This window comes from Notolabrus celidotus, chromosome 3 (assembly GCF_009762535.1).
Source record: "Notolabrus celidotus isolate fNotCel1 chromosome 3, fNotCel1.pri, whole genome shotgun sequence".
Classification (NCBI taxonomy): domain Eukaryota; kingdom Metazoa; phylum Chordata; class Actinopteri; order Labriformes; family Labridae; genus Notolabrus; species Notolabrus celidotus.
The window spans coordinates 4,986,321-5,012,636 of NC_048274.1; the positions used below are offsets into that span (position 1 = coordinate 4,986,321).

General features: G+C 40.2%; 2 protein-coding genes across 2 annotated transcripts; one reads left to right on the forward strand and one right to left on the reverse strand.

Moving 5' to 3' along the window:
* Positions 1–1,011: 1,011 nt before the first annotated feature.
* Positions 1,012–3,801, forward strand: LOC117809801 (myoblast determination protein 1 homolog). The gene is made up of 3 exons (XM_034679312.1): positions 1,012–1,833; positions 2,417–2,486; positions 3,313–3,801. Exons 1-3 carry the CDS (start codon positions 1,297–1,299, stop codon positions 3,486–3,488), a joined length of 783 nt encoding a protein of 260 aa, XP_034535203.1. The 5' UTR covers positions 1,012–1,296; the 3' UTR covers positions 3,489–3,801.
* Positions 3,802–4,932: 1,131 nt separating this feature from the next.
* LOC117809790 (troponin T, fast skeletal muscle isoforms-like) lies at positions 4,933–23,243 on the reverse strand. Its single transcript, XM_034679300.1, has 15 exons — positions 23,201–23,243; positions 18,870–18,909; positions 18,726–18,739; positions 18,216–18,224; positions 16,545–16,691; positions 13,213–13,230; positions 12,298–12,316; positions 12,142–12,187; positions 9,536–9,652; positions 9,118–9,195; positions 8,825–8,938; positions 8,609–8,718; positions 8,016–8,106; positions 7,439–7,479; positions 4,933–5,155 (listed from the first exon to the last, which is right to left on the reverse strand). The coding sequence occupies exons 2-15, from the start codon at positions 18,887–18,889 to the stop codon at positions 5,119–5,121; spliced, it is 861 nt and encodes a 286-aa protein (XP_034535191.1). The 5' UTR covers positions 18,890–18,909; positions 23,201–23,243; the 3' UTR covers positions 4,933–5,118.
* Positions 23,244–26,316: the final 3,073 nt, after the last annotated feature.

The window sequence follows — 26,316 nt, forward strand, 5'->3', positions numbered from 1 at the left end:
GATTTCAGCAAATTTCCCAGCAGTAAAAACAGACTGATTAATCAAACTATGAACAAAAAGAAAATCAGTGTGTCCATGAAATGCTTTTATTGTTTGTACAAGTTGCGTTAAAATGAAGTCCAGTGTTGATCTGTCTTTAATCCCCCCCTCAAACACACACACACACACACACACACACACACACACACACACACACACACACACACACACACACACACACACACACAGTATAAGAGGGGGTTTAGCCTGACACCTGTGTGACACTGTGACCTCCTCAGCAGGACGGCAGACTGAAGCTTTATTACAGCACCCTTTCACGTCTCTCTTTCTCTTGACATTTCATTCAGTTTCTGTTAAAATGAGAATCATTGGAACATTTTAATCTTTCCTTCTCAAACCTACTGTTGATTAGAGTCAGAATGAAGTCATAAATAAAGATTGAACATCACCTGGTAATCAGATTTTCATCCATTCAAAACGAAAGTGTTTAAAATGGTTTAAACTACGGAAGCCCTAAGAGGCAAGTGAAAAAACCAATCTGTTTATCCATATTTTTTTGAATGTTTCATTCCAGGGTTTTGGTTTAAAGTTGAGTGATTATATATTTATGAGCTTTGTTTGCGCACATCAGCACTTCAACAAGGGATTTAAATATTACTGTTGTTTTTACCATGTTTGCATAGGGTACTTTTTGTATGATTGCTGCAAAATAAGAAACATGAATTTTCAATAACAAACAAAAAGCATGTAAGCAGTAAACAGCTGCTAATGTCAACACAATTCAATAATTAGAAGAAAAGAAAAAAGAAAGGAAATAATTTTAAAAAGTAGAGTAAGTGCATTATAAGAAAAGAGATCAGAACATCCCCTCAGGACTAAATGATTGGATCAAATGAGTTTAACTGCTTTTTTATTGCTTCCTTTTTGTGTCTGAGTCTCACCTCAATGACCCCCCCCCCCCCTCAACACACACACTCTCACACCCTCACACACCACACCCCTCAGACCATTGGTCACTGACAGCACAGCCCCGCCTACACAGTCACTCCTTTTAAAAGACACACCAAGCAGAGGGAGCTGAAGTTACACTGACTGCTCCTTTAAACACACACATCTGCAGACAGACTGCAGTGAGGTCAGCTGACTCTGACAGGACACTTTTAGGCAGCACTGACTCTTCTTTAACTAGATCCAAAGAAAAAAATTTGGGGATTTTTTTGTCATCAGAGGAACTTTTTGGGGTCTCCTCTCGTCTTCATCTCCTTGTTTTGTTTGAGGGAACTTCCTGCAGGAACGATGGATCTGTCAGACCTTCCCTTCCCTCTCTCCTCCGCCGATGACCTCTACGATGACCCCTGCTTCAGCACTGGCGACATGAACCTCTTCGATGACCTGGACAGCCGGCTTATGCATGCTGGCTTGCTTAAGTCAGAGGACCATCTTCATCTTCATCATGTTCCTAATGCAGAGGAGGAAGATGAGCATGTGCGGGCCCCGGGGGGCCTCCACCAGACGGGGCACTGCCTACTCTGGGCCTGCAAAGCATGCAAGAGAAAGACAACACATGAAGACCGGAGGAAGGCAGCTACAATGCGGGAGAGGCGGCGGCTCGGTAAGGTGAACGACGCCTTTGAAACCTTGAAGCGCTGCACAGCGTCCAACCCAAACCAGCGTCTGCCCAAAGTGGACATCCTGAGGAACGCCATTAGCTACATCGAGTCTCTGCAGGCACTGCTGAGGACGGGCCGAGACGACAGCTTCTACCCCCCAATGGAGCACTACAGCGGGGACTCAGATGCCTCAAGCCCCCGATCCAACTGCTCCGATGGCACGGTGAGTGGAGAACAGCTGAAGGGTTCATGTGCTACAGCAGGATATGTTTGGAATGTGTTAACATATTTATTTCAGACCTCAAAGCTGCAATACAATTTCCGTGAGGGGAAACCTTTAAAATCAACTTTAATTTAGGACAAAATCTTTTTTTACTGTGAAACTGAGACCCATGCACCTTCTCCACAGTTTTTATCTGTTACTACAGGTTTAATGTCTCTGACTGTATTGTTGTGGGGATGTGGCCCTGGCAAGTTGTACTGTAAAAAAAAGACAATCTCTTGAAAATCCGGTCACAAACAGTTACCAAGCAAATCAGTCCTTTTGATCTTAGATGTGCTTCTATTTTGCGATATGAATGAAGACTCATTCTTTCATGGACTGAAACGTCTACCATGATATATCTTGAAAACCTTGAGATAGAAGAACTAACTCTGCAGAAGAAACACTGCTTTGAAATCCCACAAAACGCTGCACCTTTCTTTGACAATATGGTGTTCCTTTTTTTTCCAACATTGCTTCCAATGATTAATGATGTCTGTTAAATCCATTGACTGAAGTCTTCTTTATTAATGTGTTTTTGCAGATGGATTTCATCTCTTCGTGTTCGACCAAAAGTGAAAACAGTGACAGCTCCTACTGCAGCCGGACAAACGGTCAGTTTCTTACTGTCACTCCTTTAATACAACATACTTCTGTTATAAGAGGGAGTCATCCTGTTTTCATATGACTGACTCATCTCCTAAAGCTCCTGTGAGGAGTTTTTGGCTGATAATGAAACCGACTGATTATTATTATAAAAGCATTGCTTCTTTATGACCTAGAAAAGAAAACAACATCGTCAGCATAAAGATTGACTTTTTATATATGTGATTACAAAACACAGCTATCAGTCAAAACAAGGAAAGGCAAGCTGAGGCTCTTCATAAACTACACTAATAAACACAATTGAACTACTCACATTTCTAATGAAGTTCAAAGTTAAGTTTTATCTGCGTCACCAGCCCTGTAAGAAAAGCTTCTTATAAAATGAAACTCATCATCTTCCCTTGTGTATAACTTTGCGTTACACGGTGACCACAAACAGTCTTTTTCCCAAAAAACTCCCAAACTGGTGAGGAAACTTTTTGTGTGTGGGTGGAGTACCTCTCCTCCGACATGATATTTTCAGCAGTAGAAGTCACATAATGTGTTAAAGGATAGCTAGCTAGCTGGTTACTGAGTCTTCTTCTGCTGCCGCCTCTGCTTCTTCTTAGTCTTCAGTGATTTCCTCAAACACATCCAATCCATCATTCATTCATTACAACACTGTTTCCATTTTGATTAGACTATCATCACTCAAATATTTCTTTCAGTATGATCATAACCTCTTTTTGAAAGTGACCTTTACTATGACCTGATGGAGCCTTTATATGAAGTTTTTACTACAGACTTTAAATGCATACTGGATTAAAGCTAATGTGTCCTCTTACTCTTTCACAGATTCCTGCAAACAGTCGCTCATTTCCAGTTTGGATTGTTTGTCGAGCATCGTGGAGCGCATCAGCACAGATCCAGCGGTGGCCCCCCAGGGCGACAGCGTGGTCCCCCTGGGCCCCGCATCTCCTCTGAACAGCCTTGCAGGCTCCAGTCCGAACAGTATCTATGAGCCGCTCTGAGCCTGACAAAGCCATGGACTTAAAATCACAACAGATGAACCCAAAGAGAGACTCATAAAACTCTGGTCGCTTTCTTCAGACTGCTGCTTCAGTTTGGATTCTCCAGCCTGCTGATTTTTCTTTATGTCAGCAAACTTAGTTTCTGCTGCAGACGCCATCACTGAGGACCATTTTGTACATTTGTAAATATGAGCTGTTTTTCTGTATGCACACACACCAAGCATACACAAAGGGTGCTGGGATTGATGTGCCATTTGTTTTCATATATTATTTATGAGTGAATGTCGTTTTAATAAATATTTATATCTTCTTACTTTGTCTCTTCTCTTAAATACATCAATGACTGTAATCAATATTTCACAGATACTGCTTTTATGAAGTTGTTCACTGCCCCACCACCAGGAGATGTTCTGGGCTAAGGGGCGAAACATCTATGAGCGGTGGTCCCCAGCTGATGACCCTGCAGCTAACCAAAACAGGCACCGTTGAAGGTGCGGCAGGCTGAGGGCCATGCAGGAAGAACATCTACCTGTAAAACAAATTAAAATTAGAGTTAATGTGTTTATTCTTTATTTTTAAGCTCCTGTGAGGAGTTTTAATCTGGTTATGAAACAGACTGAATAAATACTGATGTCCTTCTATTAGTCACAAAAGCAAACTATAGACTATCAGCAACAAGATTGACTCTCTCCACATACATGAAACTCTTGTTGCAGTGTAGGAGTCAGACACAGTGAACGAAGAACACTGCATTTTTTACATTTTCCATTGCAAAGATTCTTAATGATTGATATGAAGAAAGCATGGTTAGACATTTGTTAAATATGATACACTAATGTAGCTCTGGCAAAAGTTCAGACAGGAAGACTATAAAAGCAATCACAGCAGTGTCTTTTTAAATGTGTCTCTCTCTCCAGCTGGTTCCTTCTTGCATTGATGGTGGGCACCCCTCCACCTCCCCATCTCCACCTGGTCTCTGCAAGTCTTCAATACCTAGAATTCATCAACCACCACCACCAGTGTCTGGACTCTAGGGGGATTTCTTCTGCTGCAAAATTCACACATCCTATGCTCACAAAATTATCCCCATAGAGTCCTTATGCCAAAGATTTATGTCAAGTTTCATTATTCATTAAGTTGTAATAAATAACCTTTAATCTTCAAACTGTGTCTCTCCTGATTGAACTTATATAGTTGTTAGTTAGTTAGTTTATTTTTATTCATTGTCTCATGCAACAGAAAGGTGCCGTGCCTTTTTGGACTTACAAGACACTACAAAACAAAGATAGGAGGAACAACATAAGGAAAAAAGGAAGGAACCATTACATTACTGCACAAGTCCAGCAACGACCAAAAGACACTCAGACATGAAGGCTGAGGGATTCCTTAGTCTTACTTTTTATTGTCTGAAAACCTGTTTTTTTTTTTTAAACAAACACACTGATGACATTTTTAAAAGGACTTTATTGAAGATAAATTCATCCAGAAAAACATTTCACTCAAGCAGACTCAGGCAGTAAGACTGTTGCCAGTTGTTGCCTTTGTTCCAGGGCTGCAGGGATCTTTGGGCCGCTGTTGGACTCCGAAGGGAAACTTGTCCTGCTCGGGTTGACCGTCACTCACAAGCTGCTCACTTCCTGCGACGTGAGGCGGCTCCCTTCTTGCTACTGCAGAGCGCAAAGAGAGTAAAAACAGGGTCAGATCTGCACATTGATTCTCCAAGGATGAGAATAAATACGACTAATAGGTCTGGTGAACACATTTCTGTATGAGTTTTAAGAACATAGACCGAGACAAACTAACTACTGCTAGGAGCTTTGGTGCCCTCATGTGTTTAGGAATAGGAGCTACAGCAGGTTCATGTTAAAAAACAACAAAACTATAATACAGGAAATTACATATTTCTCATGATTCAATCAACCAAATAAGTTACCTCATGTGAAAGCAAAAAAAAAAGACCATCACACTGACAAATCAACTCAACTAAACTTTTAGTTTCACTTCAGAGAGGAAAGCAAAAATAAAACAGATAAATCATTATATTCTGTTCAGTTTTAGAAACTTTGGACCTCTACTTGTGCTCTTCATGTGGGGTACAATTTATGTTTTACTGCAGGACATCTATCAGAAAAATTTGAGTAACTTTTAGATGTAGATAACTAGGATAAATAATAATAATAATCTAATAATCAAAATGATATTATTTAATTAAGTCAAGCTGTGTGGAAGTATGAAAAATAGTTATTTTTAGCTAATTATTTAGCAGCAATGAATACAGTTGAGCAACAATAATAATGATACTACATTAACCCTAACCCTAATCATAACCCTAACCCTAACCCTAATCTTAACCCTAACCCTAATCTTAACCCTAACGTTAATCATAACCCTAACCCTAATCTTAACCCTAACCCTGATCTTAACCCTAACCCTGATCTTAACCCTAACGTTAATCATAACCCTAACCCTAATCTTAACCCTAACCCTGATCTTAACCCTAACGTTAATCATAACCCTAATCCTAATCATAACCCTAATCTTAACCCTAACCCTGATCTTAACCCTAACCCTAATCACAACCCTAACCCTAACCATAACCCTAACACTATTCATAACCCTAACCCTAACCCTAATCATAACCCTAACCCTAATCACAACCCTAACCCTAATCATAACCCGAACCCTAACCCTAATCATAACCCTAACCCTAATCACAACCCTAACCCTAATCATAACCCTAACCCTAATCATAACCCGAACCCTAACCCTAATCATAACCCTAACCCTAATCACAACCCTAACCCTAATCACAACCCTAACACTATTCATAACCCTAACCCTAACCCTAATCATAACCCTAACCCTAATCATAACCCTAACCCTAATCACAACCCTAACCCTGATCTTAACCCTAACCCTAATCTTAACCTTAACCCTAATCTTAACCTCAACCCTAACACTATTCATAACCCTAATCATAACCCTAACCCTGATCTTAACCCTAACCCTAATCATAACCCTAACCCTAACCCTAATCATAACCCTAACCCTAATCATAACCCGAACCCTAACCCTAATCATAACCCTAACCCTAATCACAACCCTAACCCTAATCACAACCCTAACACTATTCATAACCCTAACCCTAACCCTAATCATAACCCTAACCCTAATCATAACCCTAACCCTAATCACAACCCTAACCCTGATCTTAACCCTAACCCTAATCTTAACCTTAACCCTAATCTTAACCTCAACCCTAACACTATTCATAACCCTAATCATAACCCTAACCCTGATCTTAACCCTAACCCTAATCATAACCCTAACCCTAATCTTAACCTTAACCCTAATACTATTCATAACCCTAATCATAACCCTAACCCTGATCTTAACCCTAACCCTAATCATAACCCTAACCCTAACCCTAACCCTAACACTATTCATAACCCTAACCCTAATCATAACCCTAACCCTAACCCTAACCCTAACACTATTCATAACCCTAACCCTAACCCTAATCATAACCCTAACCCTAACCCTAATCATAACCCTAACCCTAACCCTAACTCTAACACTATTCATAACCCTAACCCTAACCCTAACTCTAACCCTAATCATAACCCTAACCCTAACTCTAACACTATTCATAACCCTAACCCTAACCCTAACCCCAACCCTAACCCTAACCCTAACCCTATTCTCAGGCTAATTTAAAGACAAAAAGGTACTTAAAAATTCTCTTTGTAAATATTGTACACAAAAGATGTATGATTCCATTAAACTTACGTCAACTGTGCACACGTACACTCTCTATTGTTTGATCATTTACCTGCGTAGAAATGTTTGTTCTGCACATCAAGAGACAAGTTAGAAATACCTTGTGTATACTAATATAACTTGTTAGAGTTTTTTATTTTTATGTTCTGTGTTTAAAGAGTCGGACTTACTGTTTCTGCAGCTCATCGATGCGGTTTCTGAGAGAGATCACCTGAAAGACAAACAGCAGTGATCTCACCTGCACACCTTCAGAACTCTCACCTTCTCTGTTCAAAGCTGCAGCATGCAACCTCTTTTTCAGCTTTAGTACAACTGCAATCAAATAGAATCTTTGGTTTTTCCTCCTCACTGTCTCCCTTTTCTTTAGATCAGGGTGCGACCTGTCCTAAATCATCTAACCACAGGGGAATGTGGGTGTGATGAGCGAAGAGTGACATGACTTCAGCGTGAACTGAAGATGTGTCACTGCTGATGAAAAGCCTCTGACTGTGAATGCTGGTGGACCAAACTGTCCTTCTCTACATGTAAAGATCCATATGGAGGAGGAGATAAAACATGTCAAACTGAAATTATATATTTTTTAAATCACGTCACTTTGAATATTATTCTGGGCACACTTTACTATTTAATGTGGTATTAAAAAAATAGTGGGAAGCTAGACATACTTGGAAATAAACATATGAAATAAAGATGATGACATTTCGAGAGATGTAGAGGTCATAGCATGCTCATCACTCCCTCACTGACCTCATATCTCTGTCTCTTGAGGGCCTCACAGTGGTCATATTTGATCTCCTCCAGGTTGTGCAGACACTCCCACAGCTCCTTCGCCTTATCCCTGACAGACACGAAACAGAAACCAAACATCTGATGAACAAGCTGCAAATTATTTTGTGCTTTCTGTCAGTGAGTCTTGTGCAACTTTAACCCATGTGTTGGTCCTGTCTGGGGTTTAGGATCATGAGCAATTGTGACTAAGTGCTGTGTTTGCAATCCTTGTGATGTCCCCATAAGTGTTCAGAGTGCTAAATAAATAGACTGTCATGAAAAACCAAATAAAAACGAGCCCTGCATTAAATTAACACTAAAGAAAGCTAAAACTTTGTGGTTTCTGGGGAGGATCTGATATAGTTAATAGTAAGATTTCAAATCCTTCTAAGTAGGAGATGATGTGGTAACCAGGTCACAAGTTCATGGTCTGTGTTTTGTGTTATCTATCCCCATGAGTCAGCTCAGGGTGTGGGGATCAGGATTCTGCTCCTCCTCATCGACTGTGCTCTTTCTGATGCACATTCAGTCTAATCTAGAGTCTTATCCCCTTGTTCCCTCCTGCGGGTTACCTCAGCTTGTCCTCGCTGAAGTTTTCAATGTTCAGGGGTTTGCATCTCTCCGACAGTAGCTTCTTCTTCTTTTCTCTCTCAGTCTGCTTCTTGCCTCTCTTCTGCTCGATCTACAAAAGTAAAACTCCAGACCTTCACTATCATGCAACATCAGGTAGAAACAAAATCTAGGAGTAAGAAAGCAAAATAAGAAAGAGAATGCATGAAAAAACGTACCCTCTGCAGGCTGCTGCTGTAGCCTGAGCCCATGCCGCTCAGTGCGTTCTTCTTCTTGGCTTCATCCTCAGACCTCCTGTGAGCATCAGCCTCCTCCTTTCTGATACGCTCAGCCTGTAAAACAAAACAGCACCATGGGACGTTGTGACAAGTCAAAGTTTAAGTTAAAGGTTGTAGCTTCACCACTATCATCTCTCTCTCTTCATCGCCCTCGATCCCAATCAAGTAAGAACAGTTGTGCAGCGGGTAGTGTTACTTAAAAATACTGAAGAAAAAAAAAGGTGACCGCTCACCTCTCGCCTGGCCTGCCGCTCTTTGTCCTTCTCGGAACGAATCCTCTGCTGCTCCGCTCTCTCTGCACGACGCTTTTCCTGAAATTCAAAAAATCAAAAGATGATGCTGCAAAGTTATCTTACGCTTTAGAAGTATGTTGTGCCTGTTCAGGAGGATCATGATTTTGATAAGAGAGAAGGAATCAAGAGGTCTGATAAATATAAGAGAGTGAATCCATGGAGCAACTTATAGAGAAGTAGAAATACTTTCAAAATGATTGTGAGACCAACAGGGAGCCAGAGGGAGTAGAGGGAGTGGAGGTGGGAAAACCCTGCAGAGGCTGCAGACCGGAATGGGAGGACTAACTGACCAGGATTAACAGTAGTCCAGCCTGGAGGTTCTAAAAGTGTTTGTGTTTGTGTTTGTGTGAAATCTCACAATTCTTTCTTTCAGACCGATGAGCTCCTCTTCCTCCTTCTTCCTGCACTCAAAGTGAGCATCGATCAGTGACTGCAGCTCGTACAGGTCTTTGTTCTGACGCTTCTTTTGGATGTCCTGTAGGAGGCAGACAGGAGGTTACTGATGGTGTCAACGAGAGAAACACACAGCTGATTGGGCATTATTCTTTAAGAAGTAGTTTTGTTATTTTTGCTGACATTTTTACATCCGAATAAGGATTCATGGAGGAATAGCTCTGACAAAAGGGGGTATAATTGTAATATCTTTGGCTATCACAAACCTCTGACAAGCCCATCACACCATTACATTACCATGTTTATTCATGGGTGTACCAAGGTGCACTCTGATACTGTGCTTTTTCTCGGTAAGATATTTTCAAAATCTAGCTCACCCCTGCTGTCTTCATTAGCTGTTATAATACGCCATAAAGGGACAGACCTTTTTGACGACTCCACCTCTTTTTTTATACTTGTTTACTGCTGTTCTAGTCCATGCTATGGCTTCAAAACAAAGGCTTTATCCTCACCAAAGAGCAGCTCTTAGATACCACCACAGGGTAACTACTGTATTCAAAATAGGCAACAACAACAACCACAAGAATAAAAGCCTCCCCCTTTAACAACCAGGGCAGAAAAACAACAACATGGTTTGTCTCCAAGTGAAATCTTCTGTCTCGGTCATCAGTAAAGAATGTTATTTTGTCTTTGTCCTGTTACAGTGCAGGAGAATCAAAATAATTACATGTGAAGAGCATTATGTTTTTGCCTGTGGGAGGACATCATGCATTCTGACTTCCCGATAGACCACACCACAATCCAACTGGAACTGATTACACCTTACATGAAGCTAATCTGCTTCCTCTTTTTAACCTTTATTAAGCAGGAAATGTCTTCACATGAAATCTCTTTCCTGAGGGGGATAGCCTGTTACAGCTGTATCTCCTCTCTGTTGTGTTTCTCCCTTTTCCCCTTTTGTTGTCTCTTCCTAGGTGATGGTTCAACAAGATGCATGTGGTCTAAGATGCTTAAAAACCCCACTAATGACATCAGAAGAGAGAGAGAGAGACTCTGGAGTGAGGACCTGTGTTTTTCAGCCTCCCTGGACTTTGTGCATCTGTGGTGTGTTGTTGCTAAATTTGACTTCTTTGTTTAACACTGTGGTTATTTGTATGTCATTTAAAAATAAACCCCACAAATCTGAGTGGATTATCTGTGTATTTAAATTGGCTCTCATAGAGCTGTCTAACTTTCCAAGGGAACAAGATCATTCAAATGTAGAATACAAAGTAAGAGAGGGAATTTACGCCAGCTCAAAACCATTGTTACTTGATTAAGATTAATTATATAAATGTCATGGTGGAAAGAGAACTCACAGTGTCTGAGTGAACTGTTAATGACACATGACCGAAGCATACGAATGATGTGCTTTCACTGGACAAAAGTATGCCTTACGTCAGGACAGAGCATTCTCTATTGTCAATAAAGTTTCCTTCAAAATCTGTCACAGATGCTCGTTGAAGTCAGAGAATACAACTTGAACAAGAAATATAGAGTACGATCATCATCTCTGTCAACAAAATCTGAAATTGTAGAAGCTTCATGAAAGTTTACGGTAGAGCTGTTGTATTGAATTGCGTTTGATTGCACAGGTGGTCATAGTGTTATTGTAGATTAGTATATCTATGTGTATTTCTAGTGTCCACATTATGCGACATGTTGCTTTTAGATGCTGTCCACCATTTGTGCAGACGCCTTCATGAAATGTCCTGGAGTTTGGGGATTAGCTTGAAGCCCTGCTTTCACTTTCTGAGAGCGTGAAGTCAGCAGACTCAAATTTAAACTATGCAAGAAATTCATCCAACTGGTCGGGACAGCTGATCAGGCTGGGATCCTCTTTTGTGTCCCACTGTACAACACACCACCAACAATGGGCTGAAATTAGGCCCTACTTCAGAATCAGTCTTGCAACTGAAAAATCAAGTCGGGATTGTTGACCTGGCCTAAGGAACACTCCTGGTGGAAGTACAGCAGTGTTCATTTTGGCGGCTATTTTAGATTTAGTCTTAGTTTTTAGACGAAAAAGCATGTTAGTTCTAGTCACATTTTAGTCTTTTCAGCCCTTCATAGTTTTAGTCTAGGGAAAAATAATCCTCAATTAAGATGAGACAGATGCAATGAGGCAGGGAGAGCTGGTTCATAAAGCACACCTGCTGCAGGTAGGTGACCAAGCTAACACTGCGCCCCTCAAATAAGAGCTCAGCCTGTCACAGGAATGAATCGCTTTTATCTTTAAAGATTAGACGCACTTTTGAATACTGAATTCCGGCGATCGGCCACAAATGTTCTCGTCTAGTCATCGTCTCATTAACAAAATCTAAACATATGTTCGTCAGAGTTTTTATTATCGGTGAAGCACTCAATCGTAATAGTCTCGTTTTTGTCATGAAAAAAATGGGTCGTTGACGAACATTTATCGTCATAATTCTCGTTAACGAAATTAACACTGAAGTACAGAAAACTATAGGTCTGGCCTCTGCAAATGTATGCTTTCATTAAATATACGTTGACAAAAGCAGGTTGACTTACATCAAAGTCCACTTTCTCACCATCAGGGATCTTTGGAGCAGTAGGTCTGTTGAAGGAAAGTGTGTTCAAGTTATAACAACAAGTAACTTGAAAGTGTCAGGCTGTGAAAACATGGACAAAAAACAAGGTCACAGATGAAAAACCAAGAGTACTCACTTGAATTTTGGCTTCTCCTCTGAGTTTTCATCAATGAAACAGCAAAAAGGAGAGAAGAACGAGAGGTAACTATTAGAGGCATAATCAAGGTGAGAGTTCAAGTCGGCTGGTTAATCGGAGGGATCCATTTGGACAAGCTGTAGTAGATCGAAGTCATTTTGGTGAGTCTTAATAAGGCAACACTTTTTACCATGAGGGTCTGAATTCCTGTGTTAGCCTCTGTTTTAGGTGCAGTAAGTAAATATCTAAACCTATTTTCTCTTTCTATTAAAAATGTTAATTTGTTGTGAATTAGTGAGCAAATCAAAACGAGATCATCTGAGAGATTTTGGGCGGTATCAGTATGGTTTGTCATAAATCACCACTGTATAGAAAGTTTCTGAACATACTTCATTCCACACTTTAACAACAAGGAGTTTGATAGCATAATTACTGTTAATCAGTGTGAATGGTAATAACACAACTGGGACTTTTACACAGAAACAAATAAACAACTTTGTGATTAGCTTTCATTATGGGGCCGTCACGGTAAGACGAACACGGACAACACGGGAGAAAAACGCAGGCAAAGCAACAGCGACTCAGCAGGAAATACAAACTACCATCTTGATCTCCCTCGTCCACTGCCAGGACACATTCATGCAAAAAAGAGAAGAAGCAGAGATGAGCAGTGGGGCCTGTGACCAGCGTGACTCAGCATTTTGAAGCCTGCACCCTGATCCTTGGCATTGTCTCTGTTGGACTGCAGAGACTAAAGCAAACATTGAATTCTGCCTCAAGGGAGATCAGTAAAAATAACAAAATGAATGCTTAATCAATGAACTACGTAAGCAAGATGTGAACGAGTCCCTGGTCAAAAGGGAAACAGAAACAGGTTCAAATCAGAAGAACAGAGAAGAATACAAGTGGACATACCTTCCTCTTCATAGGCGTCTGCATGCAGCAAGCGTCCAAAGCAAGAGCAGAACAGAATTTGTTAGAGGTCGGACCGGGCAGCTTGTTCCTGTCCTCTTTATGGTGCACAGCTTATAAAGCACATTTACTAAATTGGGGGGGTTTCAAATTCTTAATTTGCAGGTAGTGTTAGCCACTGCAGAAGTCCCATACAGCATTACTACAGAAAAATCCTTAAGCTTTTATTTACAATGGAAACATATTATTCCTTCTGTCTGCAGGAATCATATTTCCTATATCATACTAAAAGTTACCTTTCATTTCTTTAAGTTCTTGTTTTATAGCTTAACTCCTGCATTTTCACCTATGACGGCATGAAAGTAGCATTACTCACATACATTATCTGATTGAGGTACTTCCTGTACTCACTTTAAGCTGATCAATACTTAAGTTAAAGCTTAATTGTATAGTTTTCCTGCCTACTTGTCATACATGCTAACTTTATACAACACTTATGCTACCTCATGGTAATTTCATAAAGAAAACACCATACATGTTAATTGTTATGCAGATGATACTCACATATACGTATCAATTAAGCTGGGTGAAAAAATGCAATAAACAAACTGAAATCACACAGACCTGGATGACCAGGATTATTCTGCTACTCAGCTCAGACGAAGCTGAAGCTGCTGTGCTTGGCCCAAAACACCAAAGAGAAATGTTATCCATTAATAAAGCTGTCCTAGAAGGCATCATCCTGGAAAAACTGATTTAAGGATAAGCTTTCTTTCACTTATGGAACACTACCAGGAGGCAGACACCCTCTCCGCTAAGCTTAAACTTTCCTTTTGATGAAGCTTGTAGTCAGGGCTGTCTCAAGCTTGGACCAGCTCCTGGTTATGCTGCCATAGGCCCAGAATTCCAAGGTACTTGACACACTGAGCTCCTTCTCCCTCTATCTGTATGCATCCTTGTCTCATTGATGCATGCTACTTCGTTTGTGCCCTCTTGTCTCTATAGTTTCCAGTGTGTCACAGCTGATGGCTGTCAACCAATAAATCTGGTCGAGTATTCTGCCCGTTAGAGAAACGTTTCCTCACTTGGCGCTGTTGGTAAGTCCCTGTTCATTGGTGGATTAATTTGGGGTCTTTCTGAATAAGATTAAGCATGAAGATTTTCAAAAGTTAACTAAAAACTAATTAAAACTAAGGTCAACATGGTTTTGCTGACTCTGCTTTAAGCAGCAACATCATAGCATTATGCACAAGCTTAGAGTAAAGCCTGGGACTTCTGCAGTGACTCCATCTGTTTGACATTTTGCTCCGATCTTTCGGTCAGTTGAATAAACACCCCAAAGTAAATGTTTAGAGCAGTCTCACAATTGATCTACACATAGAAAGAAAATACTAAACATGAACTGAAAGGAGGCAAGAAAAGAAGAAAAGCTTTTACATGACTGAAACCACCCATCATCCTTTGTGCTTCCGCCTTCAAAACTGACACATAAGTTTGCCAAAATGCAAACAATGGCAAGAAGAAGTATTGATAACAGAATGGGAGATTAAATATATTGAAGGCAGCAGATGAGACGGGATAGTTTACTCATGGAAAAGGCAGCTGGTTTTCTTTTTCTCCCTTTCAACATTGAAATGCACGGCTCATATTCAGAACACACATCTGAGCAATAATGCTGCAAACAGGACAAAATGTTTACTGTTGACTGCATGTCAGCTAACACTGATGGTGATGTGATGTGATATCTGTGAACATTCTTTGAAGCAAAGCTCAAATGTTTGCTACAGAGCACTCGGACAATTGAAATCAGGTGTTCAGCGGCTCCATTAGGAAACCAAAAACACCGTGAGGCACTTTAGGGTTCTTTGTTAGAACTGGTCTAAAGTGCAACACACACTGGCCTTATCATGCCAGGCTGATCTACCAAGCCAATGTGTGTTGGAGAGTTGTCGGCGTTGATGATGGGGAGTATGCAAATATCCCGACGTTGATGCTGCAGGTGTGGCTCTTCAACTGTAAATATTGAATATGAAATACTAAATAGTAAATATTTACCCTCTGGTCTTCTTTTATTTTTTTTACCACAAGTGTTATTGTATTTATGTTATTCTATGTTATCTTGATACTTTTCTTTATTCTTTTAACTTACTAGACGTACTAGAAGCCTAACTAAGGACAGGAGTTGGAAACTAGCAATATAAACTATATAAATAAATAAATAAAAATACTGAAAACAATGGTTATAAGTGTTTAGAAAGGTGCTTGGAGACTCCTGTTTTGAACTAAGGGAGTGAAGGATGTGACTGCCAGCCCCCCTCACTAAATGTAAACTAATATTTGTAAATTCTAGTATTTAATAAAGTTTGAGAAATAACCCTATTACTGTTTCTGAAACATGGGGCAGGCATACCATGAAGACAGGTAAGGTCAGGTCAGTGTTTAAAGAACTGGGGGAAGTTCATGTTACCTTGAAATGGTTGGAGTTAGTGGCTAAATGACCTATAGCAGATGTCTTTTAAATAAGTTAAGCTTTAAGCTATAAAAAATGGATGTTTCTCATGTTAATCTTATCTGTTTAATTTGCCTCAAGTCCAGCCAATTGCATCTAAAGCATTGCATCTTGCCAATTTAAAACACTGTTGGGAAATGATTCCTCATTAAGATAACATGAGAGCGTTTCCTCAGTTCGTTCAGCAAATGATTTAGATTTTTTTTTATTTATGTATTTTATTTATTTTATTGTTTTTATTACTATTGTTGCATATTGTGTTGTTAACCTTAGGATTGTGGGTTTGGGGTCGGGGCTGGGGCTGGGATCTTATTTCTTAATTTATTCTATTTTAAGTTGTTTTTCTTGTACAGCACTTTGTGTTACAATGTCATTGTATGAAAAGCGCTTTATAAATAAAGTCTGATTGATTGATTGATTGATTGATAGAATATGACCCAAAAGATTGAAATTTGAATTTAAGAATTGGTCCCAGAAGTAAAATCGGGCTTCACTTTCTTTCTTAGTCTACAGTTGGTGGAGCCATGACTATTTTTTTGAGATGAAAATATTGAAATAAGGAATACAACTTTGCAAAACACACTTCTCTTTGGCCATAGAAATGATTTTGACTGAGTGAATTTGAAGAAATGGAGTTGTTTTCTTTCATGTATTGAATTAATTGGTCAAACATAATTAAATGGTAAACCATTAGAAACTGAAATGGTGTCTACTTGTTGTTTGAAGGGGATCTGTTCTGAAGCATGTTGATGTTGACAGTCCTGTCTGTCGTATAGTGCTGAATGTCCTGCAGGAGAAGGGTGAACGCAGTGCCCATGCCACGTACCTTCCTCATCATGAGCCACCCGCTGCGTCACCTGTGGCTCTGGCTCTGGTTCTGGTTCTGGCTCTGGTTCAGGCTCTACCTCTGGCTCTGCCTCTACCTGGGCCTCCGCCTCAGGGGCTACTTCTACTTCTACTAGCTCCTCCTGGGCTACGGGCACGCAGCATGCACCAAACCGCCGGGAACAGGGAGGGTGTCGGAGAGGCCGTTAATGAAGACCACAGACATGACAGAGCCATTAGAAACCAAAAGTGAGAGATTAACTGTAGTTACAGACAGGATGGATGGATGGATGAGGGAGGGAGGGAGGGACAGAGCTGCTGAGAGAGAGAGAAACACATGATGATGAGAGAAAGCCATTCCACCTTTCACACAGAGGCCATATTGAACTGTTGAAGAGGTGAACTACCTGAAGTGAAGTCTGTTTTATACAAAGAGACTTCATTCAACTTCCACCACTTCTTCACAGTAAGACCGCTCAGCACTGCCCCCAGAGGCCGGGAGTCCTCCAATGAGATGACTGACTGTGCAGCAGTTTTATATACCATCTGTTTACTGGGTTTGTGTGTTTCTGACTCTAGTTCAGGGTTTAAAAGTCCTCTTTACCAAACAAACCACCAAGAGAGGTTTCCAAGAAATCTTGGCTAAGAGCTGTGGCACAGAGGTTGTAGTCGCATCTATGGTCACAACACTGTGCTAATTTAACTTAAATCGAAAAATACGTAATGTTAAAACATCCCATCTAATTGAAAGCCATTAATAAAATATCATTTAATTTCATGTTTACTCTGTTAAATCAATCTGGAACTGTAAATTGTAAATCGTTGGTAAGTGCTACTGCTGCTTTAATTCGTATCTGGCCTTTAACTCACATCTTTGTGCAACTCAAACTCCTTTTCTTGATACATGATAATTAAAAAAATGCATTTTAACCTCATTACTTCATCTCTTTCACATCCATTTATAGCTAGCTAGCAGAGTCTTCCATCCAGCTGGCTAAATAACAATTAAAGCTAGCTAACTTTCAGCTAAGTGCAGTGATTTCTCTGTGGTTGCTGCCAGTTTGATCGATCTAAAACGGATCACTGACAGGTTGTTCTCCACCTCCACGGTTATAAATATGGCCGTTGTGTGAATGAGGTCAATGACGATTGCACTGATGTTTCACATTTATGGATGATAATGTAAACATGTCACATGCCAAGAAAATATCTGTGGAAGGCCGAGGAGCTCAACCCCAGTATTTTCTCAACCATGTGAATAAAGACATCACTCAGTCAGTGAAAGTCACCCTTAACTTGAAAGTGTTTGACTGACAGCTGGGGTTAACTGGCTGATTAGGTTTCCAACAAATGTCCTACATAGCATACATATTATACAGGAACATGATCAGCTAAAAATCACAATAAAGACATGAACATCTTTATACCTTGCTGTCTAAGGTCAGAGTAATTAAAGAAACAATGCTCAACCAGAAGTCTCATCTGTTCATCATTCATTATCCATAAAAACAGCTCCTAGGTCTCAAATGAAATGTCTAAAGATATAAGCATCTCCTGTATAAAAAGCAGGTGTCAGTGTCAAACATTTCAACTTAAGCATGAGATCAGGTAGCTGACAGATTAGTGCGATGGACAGAGGTCTTAGATGTCGAATCGATTCAGTCGTCTTTACCTTCCTCCTCTTCAGATTTGGAAGAACAAGGCAGGAGGCGGGACAACAGAAACAAATATAACATGGTGTTATTTCACAATTTGAATATTCTTCAAGCAGATATTTCTTTTAAATGCTCAGCAGAGTTTTATTAAATATATATGCTAGGGATGCACAATGAATAAGACAGATAACCTATTCATTTTGTTTTCTGTGCATGAGATGTAGGTTTACATGTTCCAGTATTTAAATCCAAAATGTTGTACTGTAATAATATAAAGGAGAAAAAATAAACTCCCAGGGCTGTGGGTTCATTCATCAAAACAACCACTGAAGTGAAACAACATATAGAAAAATGAAGCAATTTTTGTAAGGTCAAAGTTCACCTCCAGGTCTGTGAACATAAAGCCTCTTAAGAGTAGAGAGTGAGCGATGGAGCTGAACAACAATAACAAGTCATTAACATGCCTGTTTTGTTTTTTTAAACTTTACTCCATAAGAAACGAAGCACACTGAGTGATTGTCACTTACCCTCGAGCTGATCCCTGGAATAAGAAAGAGAAGATCTATTAAAAGTTGTTCCAGTTACATCAGTTTGTGTTGTTAAAGTTAAAACAGTTGTAAACACATAAGACAGCAGAGTGTGTTGTTATTGACAGTGTGGGATTCACTTACACTTCCTCAGTGTCAGACATGATGACAGCAGACTTCACACCTGAGGAGAAAAGACAAAGAGCCTGGTGTGTTGACGTGGCTGAAATAGCAGCACAGAGACTGTGTGGATATGAAAAGGTCAAGAGTTCAAACCAGACAGAGACAGTCATCCTGCTGCAGGAATACCAACAACTCCTGCTCCAGGATATTTGGGTTAAACTGGGAGTCTGTGTCTTTCTGAATATTTTGAGTCCCATTGCTGTGCACTCAAAATTCTAAGTAATTTGCTTCAGTGCCAAATGAGCAGATTGATACATAACACAGAGGCTACACCTGATCACACACGTCATATCAAATTAATCTGCATATTTCCCCTCTGCCTGTGGCAGAAACGTTAGTTTCTCTCAGTATTACAAAACGTTAGTCTAAAGAATGTGGAGACTATTATTTGAGGATGGGATCCTGTCCCCTAGTCCACGCAACAGCAGCAGAGCTAGTGAGTGCATCTCTAAGTTTCTGATCACTACAAAGTAAATGAAGCCAAAATTGGTCGCGATGAACTCAAACTTCAAACTTCAATAACAATGATGCAAAAAGTTGTAACGGAATTATAGAACCATAGCTTAAAATATGGAGCTAAAGCCAATAAATATTGAACTATAGCCTGAAAATATTGAGGTAGAGTTAGTAAATATGAAATTCCAGCAAAAGACTATAAATTTACAGCAATGAAAAAACATGGAGTGACAACTAGAAGCCAGGTAGTCTGAATAAATAAAATCTTTCAACCAGCGCCTCTGCAGCTCACTAAATTATATAACTAATTTGACTATTCCATACAGTAACGTCAAAGAAGATAGGAGTTTGGATTTTAAAGGGAGTTATCTGCTCTGGTTACGTGGCACTCCTGAAGTAACAAGAATTAATTATGTAAAAATTTGGATGCAGACAGAATCGTTGTTTCCCTCCTCCACAGATCCAACTTTGTGCTAAGCTCAGTTATAATTGCTGTCTGGCTATAGCTTCAAATCTAGCAATACATCATGAGAGTGGTATTCAACTGCTGGAAAAACATCAAATAGGGGTAAACTAATTAACTTCATAGAAGTCTAAATCATACTCTGATGGCTCAACCATCGGGAGCAACTCAGGGTTCAGTATTTTGCCCAAAGACACTGCAGCACGCCGACTGTAAGAGCTGAGATTGAACCACCAATCTTCCAGCTGAGAGACAAACGACTGAACCACAGCCGCCCCAGTGTTAGCAACAAGTTCTGTTTCCAGTGACAACTCCCAAAAATAACTGACAGCCATGCTGTGATGCTGTGATAAGGAAGATTCTAGTTAAAAAAAAAGGAAGAAAAGTTAATCTTTATATTAAGCAAAGGGAAATTCAATCTAGGCCAAGACCCTGTTACTGTTGGAATTCAGTTAGAGTATGACAACTGTGTAAAAATTTGAGTTATGAAAGCAAAAGTGTTTCTGACTTTTGTGCCTCTACTGACTGAGATTTTGAAGTGAGACTTTCACTTGTCTTATTTAAATATTTCAGCACTTCACTCCTGCCTTCAGCCTCTCCGAGGACTACAAAGTTGCAGCACAGTGAATCTGTCCTCACTGAAGCTCCATCACACTTGGCCCGATCACCTCGTCCACAGTGTTTACTCAGCTGGTCGGGAGGTGTGATCTTCTTTGCAGGGTTTTTTTATTTTCCACACAAGAGAATCCGATACAAGTCCACTTAATACAAATCCTCATCATCACTTATGACATAAGCGTCGTTTTTAGCACAGAGAACATGTGATGCTTCTACTAGTGAGGGATGCTAAAACACTCAAGGAGCTGATTGAAAGAGACATCAACCAAATTAAAGAAAACAGACATGAAGTGACCATGAACTGCTGCAGGGTATGGGTTTTGGCAGAATCACAGGACTAGTGGAGTGAGAAGAAAATGCCAACAGTAAGGTTTTGGAGAAGAGATAAATGCTAATGTAGTACAGGGGCTGATTTGGGGCACATATCCTGAGTACATTTAAGATATGTCTCTAATAGTGTGAGCATCACAAACTTAATTGCATTCACCTCCGTCGTGCTGAAGTGCAGACAGACATCTGAACTTTTAAATGATTCAACTAAAACTTATAACACAGCACTAAAGTTCAGTGAAAACAACCACCGGTTCATTTTTTTCTACTGTTTTGTATGAATCAATCCTTCAGGGTTTCGCGTTCAAACTACCTTCCAGCCTCAGCTATACTCTAAAAAGAAAATGTATACCTCTTGACCGCTTTACTGGATTCAACACCAGCTTTAAAAGTTCATAAAAAAGATGCCTATTCTTTATAAGGTAACTACCTCTTTCAACAACCTGAGTGAAAATGTTCTGCAGGTCCTTAAAGCTCAGCTGAAGCTGTAAAGTCACCCTCAGTGAGGACCAGGAGCATCTTTGTTGAACCTGATTTCTGCTCTCTCTATATTCCAAATATGAATTATTTGATATATATAAAGTGTCTTTGGATGACTCCTTCACACTTAACAGTGGGCACAGCTGCAGAGGACTCAGAGGATTAGTCCTGGATCGTATTTCTCCCCATCAGCTGAGGAACGGTGTCCAAATAGCTGCTTTAATCCCCGGCTTGGTCCGGCGGGAGGGACTCTGCGCTCATGCAGCCAATCAGCATCCTCGTCCAACAAATGAGCTCTTTGATCGACTTGCAACTGACAGCGGCCTCACCTCTGTGTGTCCAGCAGTCGCTCAGTACATACCGACACTTCAGCACTCAGTATATTTAGTGGAAGGCCACATCATTTCTTTAGTATGAGAGCAGCGGATGCTGAGAAGGGTTTCTGGGTCTTTTCTGAAATGAAAGCTCAGCGCTGACACTTAAAGACAGACGAAACAGGTGACACTGCAGAGGAACAGCAAATCCCGAGCCAATCAAGAGCAGATTTAGCCTGGATTGAAATCTGAGCAGAATTTATAGACCCTTCACATCAGTGTGACAGGGAGGGAGACAAAGTGGAGGCTGTGTGGAGGATGTGCATTCTGCCTCTGAGAGTGAATGCACCTCACATCTCATCACTGTCTTAAACATCATACCCTTAGAATGTTGGCCTTGTCTTAAGGTCACTAATTCAGGGGTATCATTTCAAAGTTCAACATGGTGATGAAAGGTTTCAGGTGAAGGATATTTTATGATCCATGCAGAGGAAGACATGACAATCAGGAATAAAATGAGAAAAAAAAAACGTACACAATCTGCTTTTGTAAAACTAGCACCATGATGACTCTGAGCTTGATTGTGTCTCATGTTTGGATAGATTCAAACATTTACTCCACAAAAAAAGATTTCAAGGACAAAGGATTTAACAGATTTCTACCAAATTCTGAGAAAAAAAACTAAATAAAGAAGGGAATTTTAGTATCAGATTTTGGCAAACTAAGAATCCACTTTTCTTGGAGGCATACAAGAGAAGATAAGCTTTACTTTTAGTTGTGATTTTTGGAGATTTGAATGTGGCATGTCCTTTCTGTGAGCCTTTCCTAGATATCATCACACATCCTGTCAAACTTAGATTCATATTTGACAATTAAGCAAATTAGTTTTATACACAGTGCAAGACTAAAGTGGTATTAAGCTGAAGGTTTCCTTCTTTAGAAGTAGATCTTAGAGAGTGACTGGACTCATTTCAGACACTGTGGGGAAACCACTGAACTAAAATCAAGAGATGGAAAACACAACAGCTCTATTTCCTAAAAAGCTTCCTGAAGTATCAGCTCTGGAATTGAACATTGGTTAAGTGGAGGTGCAAACTTCTCCAGTTTCACAGAGCATTTAGCAGAACCACGGAGTACCCTGTGTGCCTTTTATTACTTGATTCATTCATCTATTTAACCTCTATCACTACCATAGTCCATCTCAATGGTGATTTATGTCCCTAAAAGTTTAACAAATTCAAAGCTGTCATTTTCGTGTAAAAGCCAATGGTTTGATTACACTAAGTGACATTTTTATTAAGCTGTAAAATCGATCTGGTCTCTAGAAACTGGACCCCTGCTCCTCAGGCGGACTTGTTAACAGCCTCAGACATAAACTACACATGTCTGACATGCAGCAGAACATGTCTGTGTGTCCCTCCTGAGGTTACAGAGTCGGAGACACAGGTGGAGATCTGAGTTTCTCTCATGATCACAGCTGAGGTTTTTTTTCTCCTGCTGCTCTCCATCCCAGTGAAAACAAAAGCAGCAGATTTCAGCACAAAGAGAAAATACCAAACAGGAGGATGTAGTTTAGTATTAACGAGGGATCTCAGGGTGGATGTCTGTCTGTCAGTCAGCAGGGGTCTTACCTCAGACAAGACGAGAAGCTCCTCAGGCGATGAAGATGAAGGTCTGTAAGAATCTCTAGGCTGGGCTCAGAGAATAAGTCCTTGTGTTATACTGATACTTGAGCTCATCAGGCCCTTATTGGCTGCGGGATGAGAGCGAGGTGTGTGTGTCTCAGTGTGTGTGTTGAATGTATGTTTATGTTAGAAATAGGTGGGGGGGAGGGAGTGGGGGGGGGGCAGTGATGACCCTGGAGAAGGAGATGGACGAAATACTGCGGATGGAAGAGGAGGGCTCAGGTTTAGGAAAGGAGCAGCTGAGAAGCTTCTGTTGCTAAATTTACAGTGAAGGCTGAGAGGGGGGGTTACACATCAGCCTGGCATCCAGACAATGGAGGGAAAGTGTGTGTGTGCGGGAGTGTGTGTGTGTGCCAATTCATCAAGCAGTCACTCAATCAGTCGGACAAACACTGAGGAAACAAGAGAAGAAGAATAGAACAAAAACAGAAGACTAACTTGTGTCAGTGTGAGTTCTTCTTCTGTGTTTTAGTCTTTATAATTCATCTGGAACAAGTTCTCTTAAAAGAGTTCAGCAGTTATCAATGAGGTGTGTTAAACTGTATAAAACTACTTGTAAATTATATTCACTCTCCTCTTTTGGACTTCTACAAACACCAAAATCTGCTTCTAATCTGTGATTAAACTCTAAAGATGTTTTTGATTTTAATTTTGAATGAGTCCTCAGAGTTTTATTTGATCATCTGTGCATTTTCATCCGTACATGTGTGTTTATTGAACTTTAATCTTGTCTTTGCTTGAATAAAACCAAGACTACATTGTAAAACTATTACAATAGAAACATAAAATAAGACATTAAGCACCATCTCTTTTCCCCAGATGAGTGTGTGGCTTCTCAGTTATTCGGATCAATAAATCAAAAACAAACAACAATAGCTATAAAAATAATTTAGACTGTTATTAAAAAAACATGTTATTAAATGTCATCTGTGTGAGCAGCTCATTACAAATGTTGGGAAGCTGTTTTGAAGATTGCAAAAGACAAGTTACATCCTACTGAAGGAGATGAACTCGAGGCTCAAAGCTATCCTGAAGATAATTTATACCTTTAAAGTTCCTCAGAGAACAGACTTCACACAGCTTTGTGCACGTGAATCAAATACACAATCAAAGCCTTTCCATAGTAGTTGCATGCTGCCAAAAATACAACTCATTTAAAGCACAGCTCATTGCTTTAAGTGTCCTCTTGGTCATTTGTGTGAGTGAGTATGGCTATTTTAATACCCTGCAGGATTAAAGAAAAGAGGTGTGGCTAGTTAAAGGGTTTCTATTACAACAGAGAGCCAATGGTGAAATAAAATGTGAATTTAAAATAATTTCTTGCTTCATGTTTCATATTTTGTTTTAATACTCCAAGCTGAAATGAAAAGTATTGTTGGACAGCTGGTTTAATTGAATGTAATTCAATAACCGCCTGCACTGATTCCCTCTGATTGGCAGTCAGCAACTTCTGGTGCCCAGGGTGAGTAAGGTGCAAATGAGGGGGTCAGGCAACGTGAGGATGCATGGGTCAAACACAGGACGTTCACCCAGGAAAGAAGTGTTCATTTCCTGGAGAGAGTAAAATGAACATTGAGTTGTCTTAACGTATATGTTAATTATGTCCCATTTCTAATACATCTCATGCATGTAGCTTAAGTTATAATAGTTCAAACTAAGAGCTCCACAGGTTTTTTCCAGTTTGCCTGTAACTGGTATCCTCCAGGGGTCATGTACAGTCAAGCAGCAATATCGAGGGTTGGAAAAACACACGGGAGATAGCAGGTCCTCAAAACCCCATTAGAGCTCATACCAAAATGCAAAACATCACAGCAGAATTAAAGAAGTTTACACCCCCAAAACAGTTTTAGTATCTTTACCTAACATTCTGAGGGGAGCTTTTTTTTATTACTCAGCCATTTTCATTATAAGTCTTTGAGTCATGCTGGTTTCAACGTTAGCTTGTCTTTGTGTGACCAGCTCAGTGACAACAGCCGTGTTCGTGCTTCACAACGAGTGTTCAGGAACAAAAGGGTGACGTCACTTGGAGTAAATCAAAATATTTAGCATGCCATTAACAACCCACCTCCTCTTCTTCTTGCGGTCACTAACGCTGTGAAGTATCAGTAGAGCTGATGATGAAAATGACTGCAAGCCAGGCATTTTCTGAGCTTGCACTGCTTCTCTTCATGTCACAGTATCATAAATTAAAGTTGGATGTGTGAATTCATAGCACAGCTGAGAGTTAAGATTTATCTCAGAGTCATCCCTCTAAAGAACGGGCTTCTACAAAGTTGGGTCCCCATCGCTGCCGTCAGAGAGCCTCTATGGCATGATGTCAAACGACATATATCAAAAGCAGGGCCAAAGAGGAGTGAATATTTCCCTTCAATTTATAGAGTGCTTAGAAACCTGACCCCTGATGAATGCTAATGTTGCTTCAGTTTGATAACATGCTGGACCCTTAACAACTTTGTGAGCTCATTGCAGGGTGGTGTTCGCCTGCTGTTAACTTGGTGAGCTAACAAGGAGGGGTATTAGATTTTGTTGTTAATTTGTTAGCTGAAACACCGCCTAGTTAACAGCAGCTACGCCTTTTTCACACATGCTCCAGAACATTTTATAAAAATGATCAGGAGCTCTGCTCGAGAAAGTTTCCAAAGTTGTGTATTCACACACATCCCTCACAGCGTGAAGCCTTCCCTGCTAGCTGAGGGGGGTAGTGGGCGGGGTAGATCAGTCTCAGGCAGCAGGACATCACATCAGAACACACAGTGAAAGCTACAATGGATGTGAGATTTTGCATCTATATCAATGCTCTAGAAACACAGTAAAATGTGCAGACCTCTTCACTCTTCTGATCTTGAAAATGATTCAACTTCTTCAACCTCTGATGTTTTTATTCATCCTGTTCCTGTCACTCAGGTTGGTACCAGTTGCATGACATAAACATCCCCCCAGCCCACTCGCTCACAGTGATTTTTCTGCAGCAGCTCACTCAGACATCTTGTGGAAATGTTACTCGGGGCTTACAGAAAAAAAAGTTTGTAGTTTTGTGCATGTGTGAACACAGCTCCAGCTTG

Excerpts from the sequence above, each read along its gene's own strand:
- LOC117809801 (XM_034679312.1), top strand. The coding sequence starts at position 1,297 with ATGGATCTGTCAGACCTTCCCTTCCCTCTCTCCTCCGCCGATGACCTC. Across the intron at positions 1,834-2,416 it reads CCAACTGCTCCGATGGCACG|ATGGATTTCATCTCTTCGTG; the intron begins GTGAGTGGAGAA and ends GTGTTTTTGCAG. Across the intron at positions 2,487-3,312 it reads CTACTGCAGCCGGACAAACG|ATTCCTGCAAACAGTCGCTC; the intron begins GTCAGTTTCTTA and ends ACTCTTTCACAG.
- LOC117809790 (XM_034679300.1), bottom strand. The coding sequence starts at position 18,889 with ATGTCTGACACTGAGGAAGT. Across the intron at positions 8,719-8,824 it reads ACAGCAGCAGCCTGCAGAGG|ATCGAGCAGAAGAGAGGCAA; the intron begins GTACGTTTTTTC and ends TTACTTTTGTAG. Across the intron at positions 8,107-8,608 it reads TTCAGCGAGGACAAGCTGAG|GGATAAGGCGAAGGAGCTGT; the intron begins GTAACCCGCAGG and ends CGTGTCTGTCAG.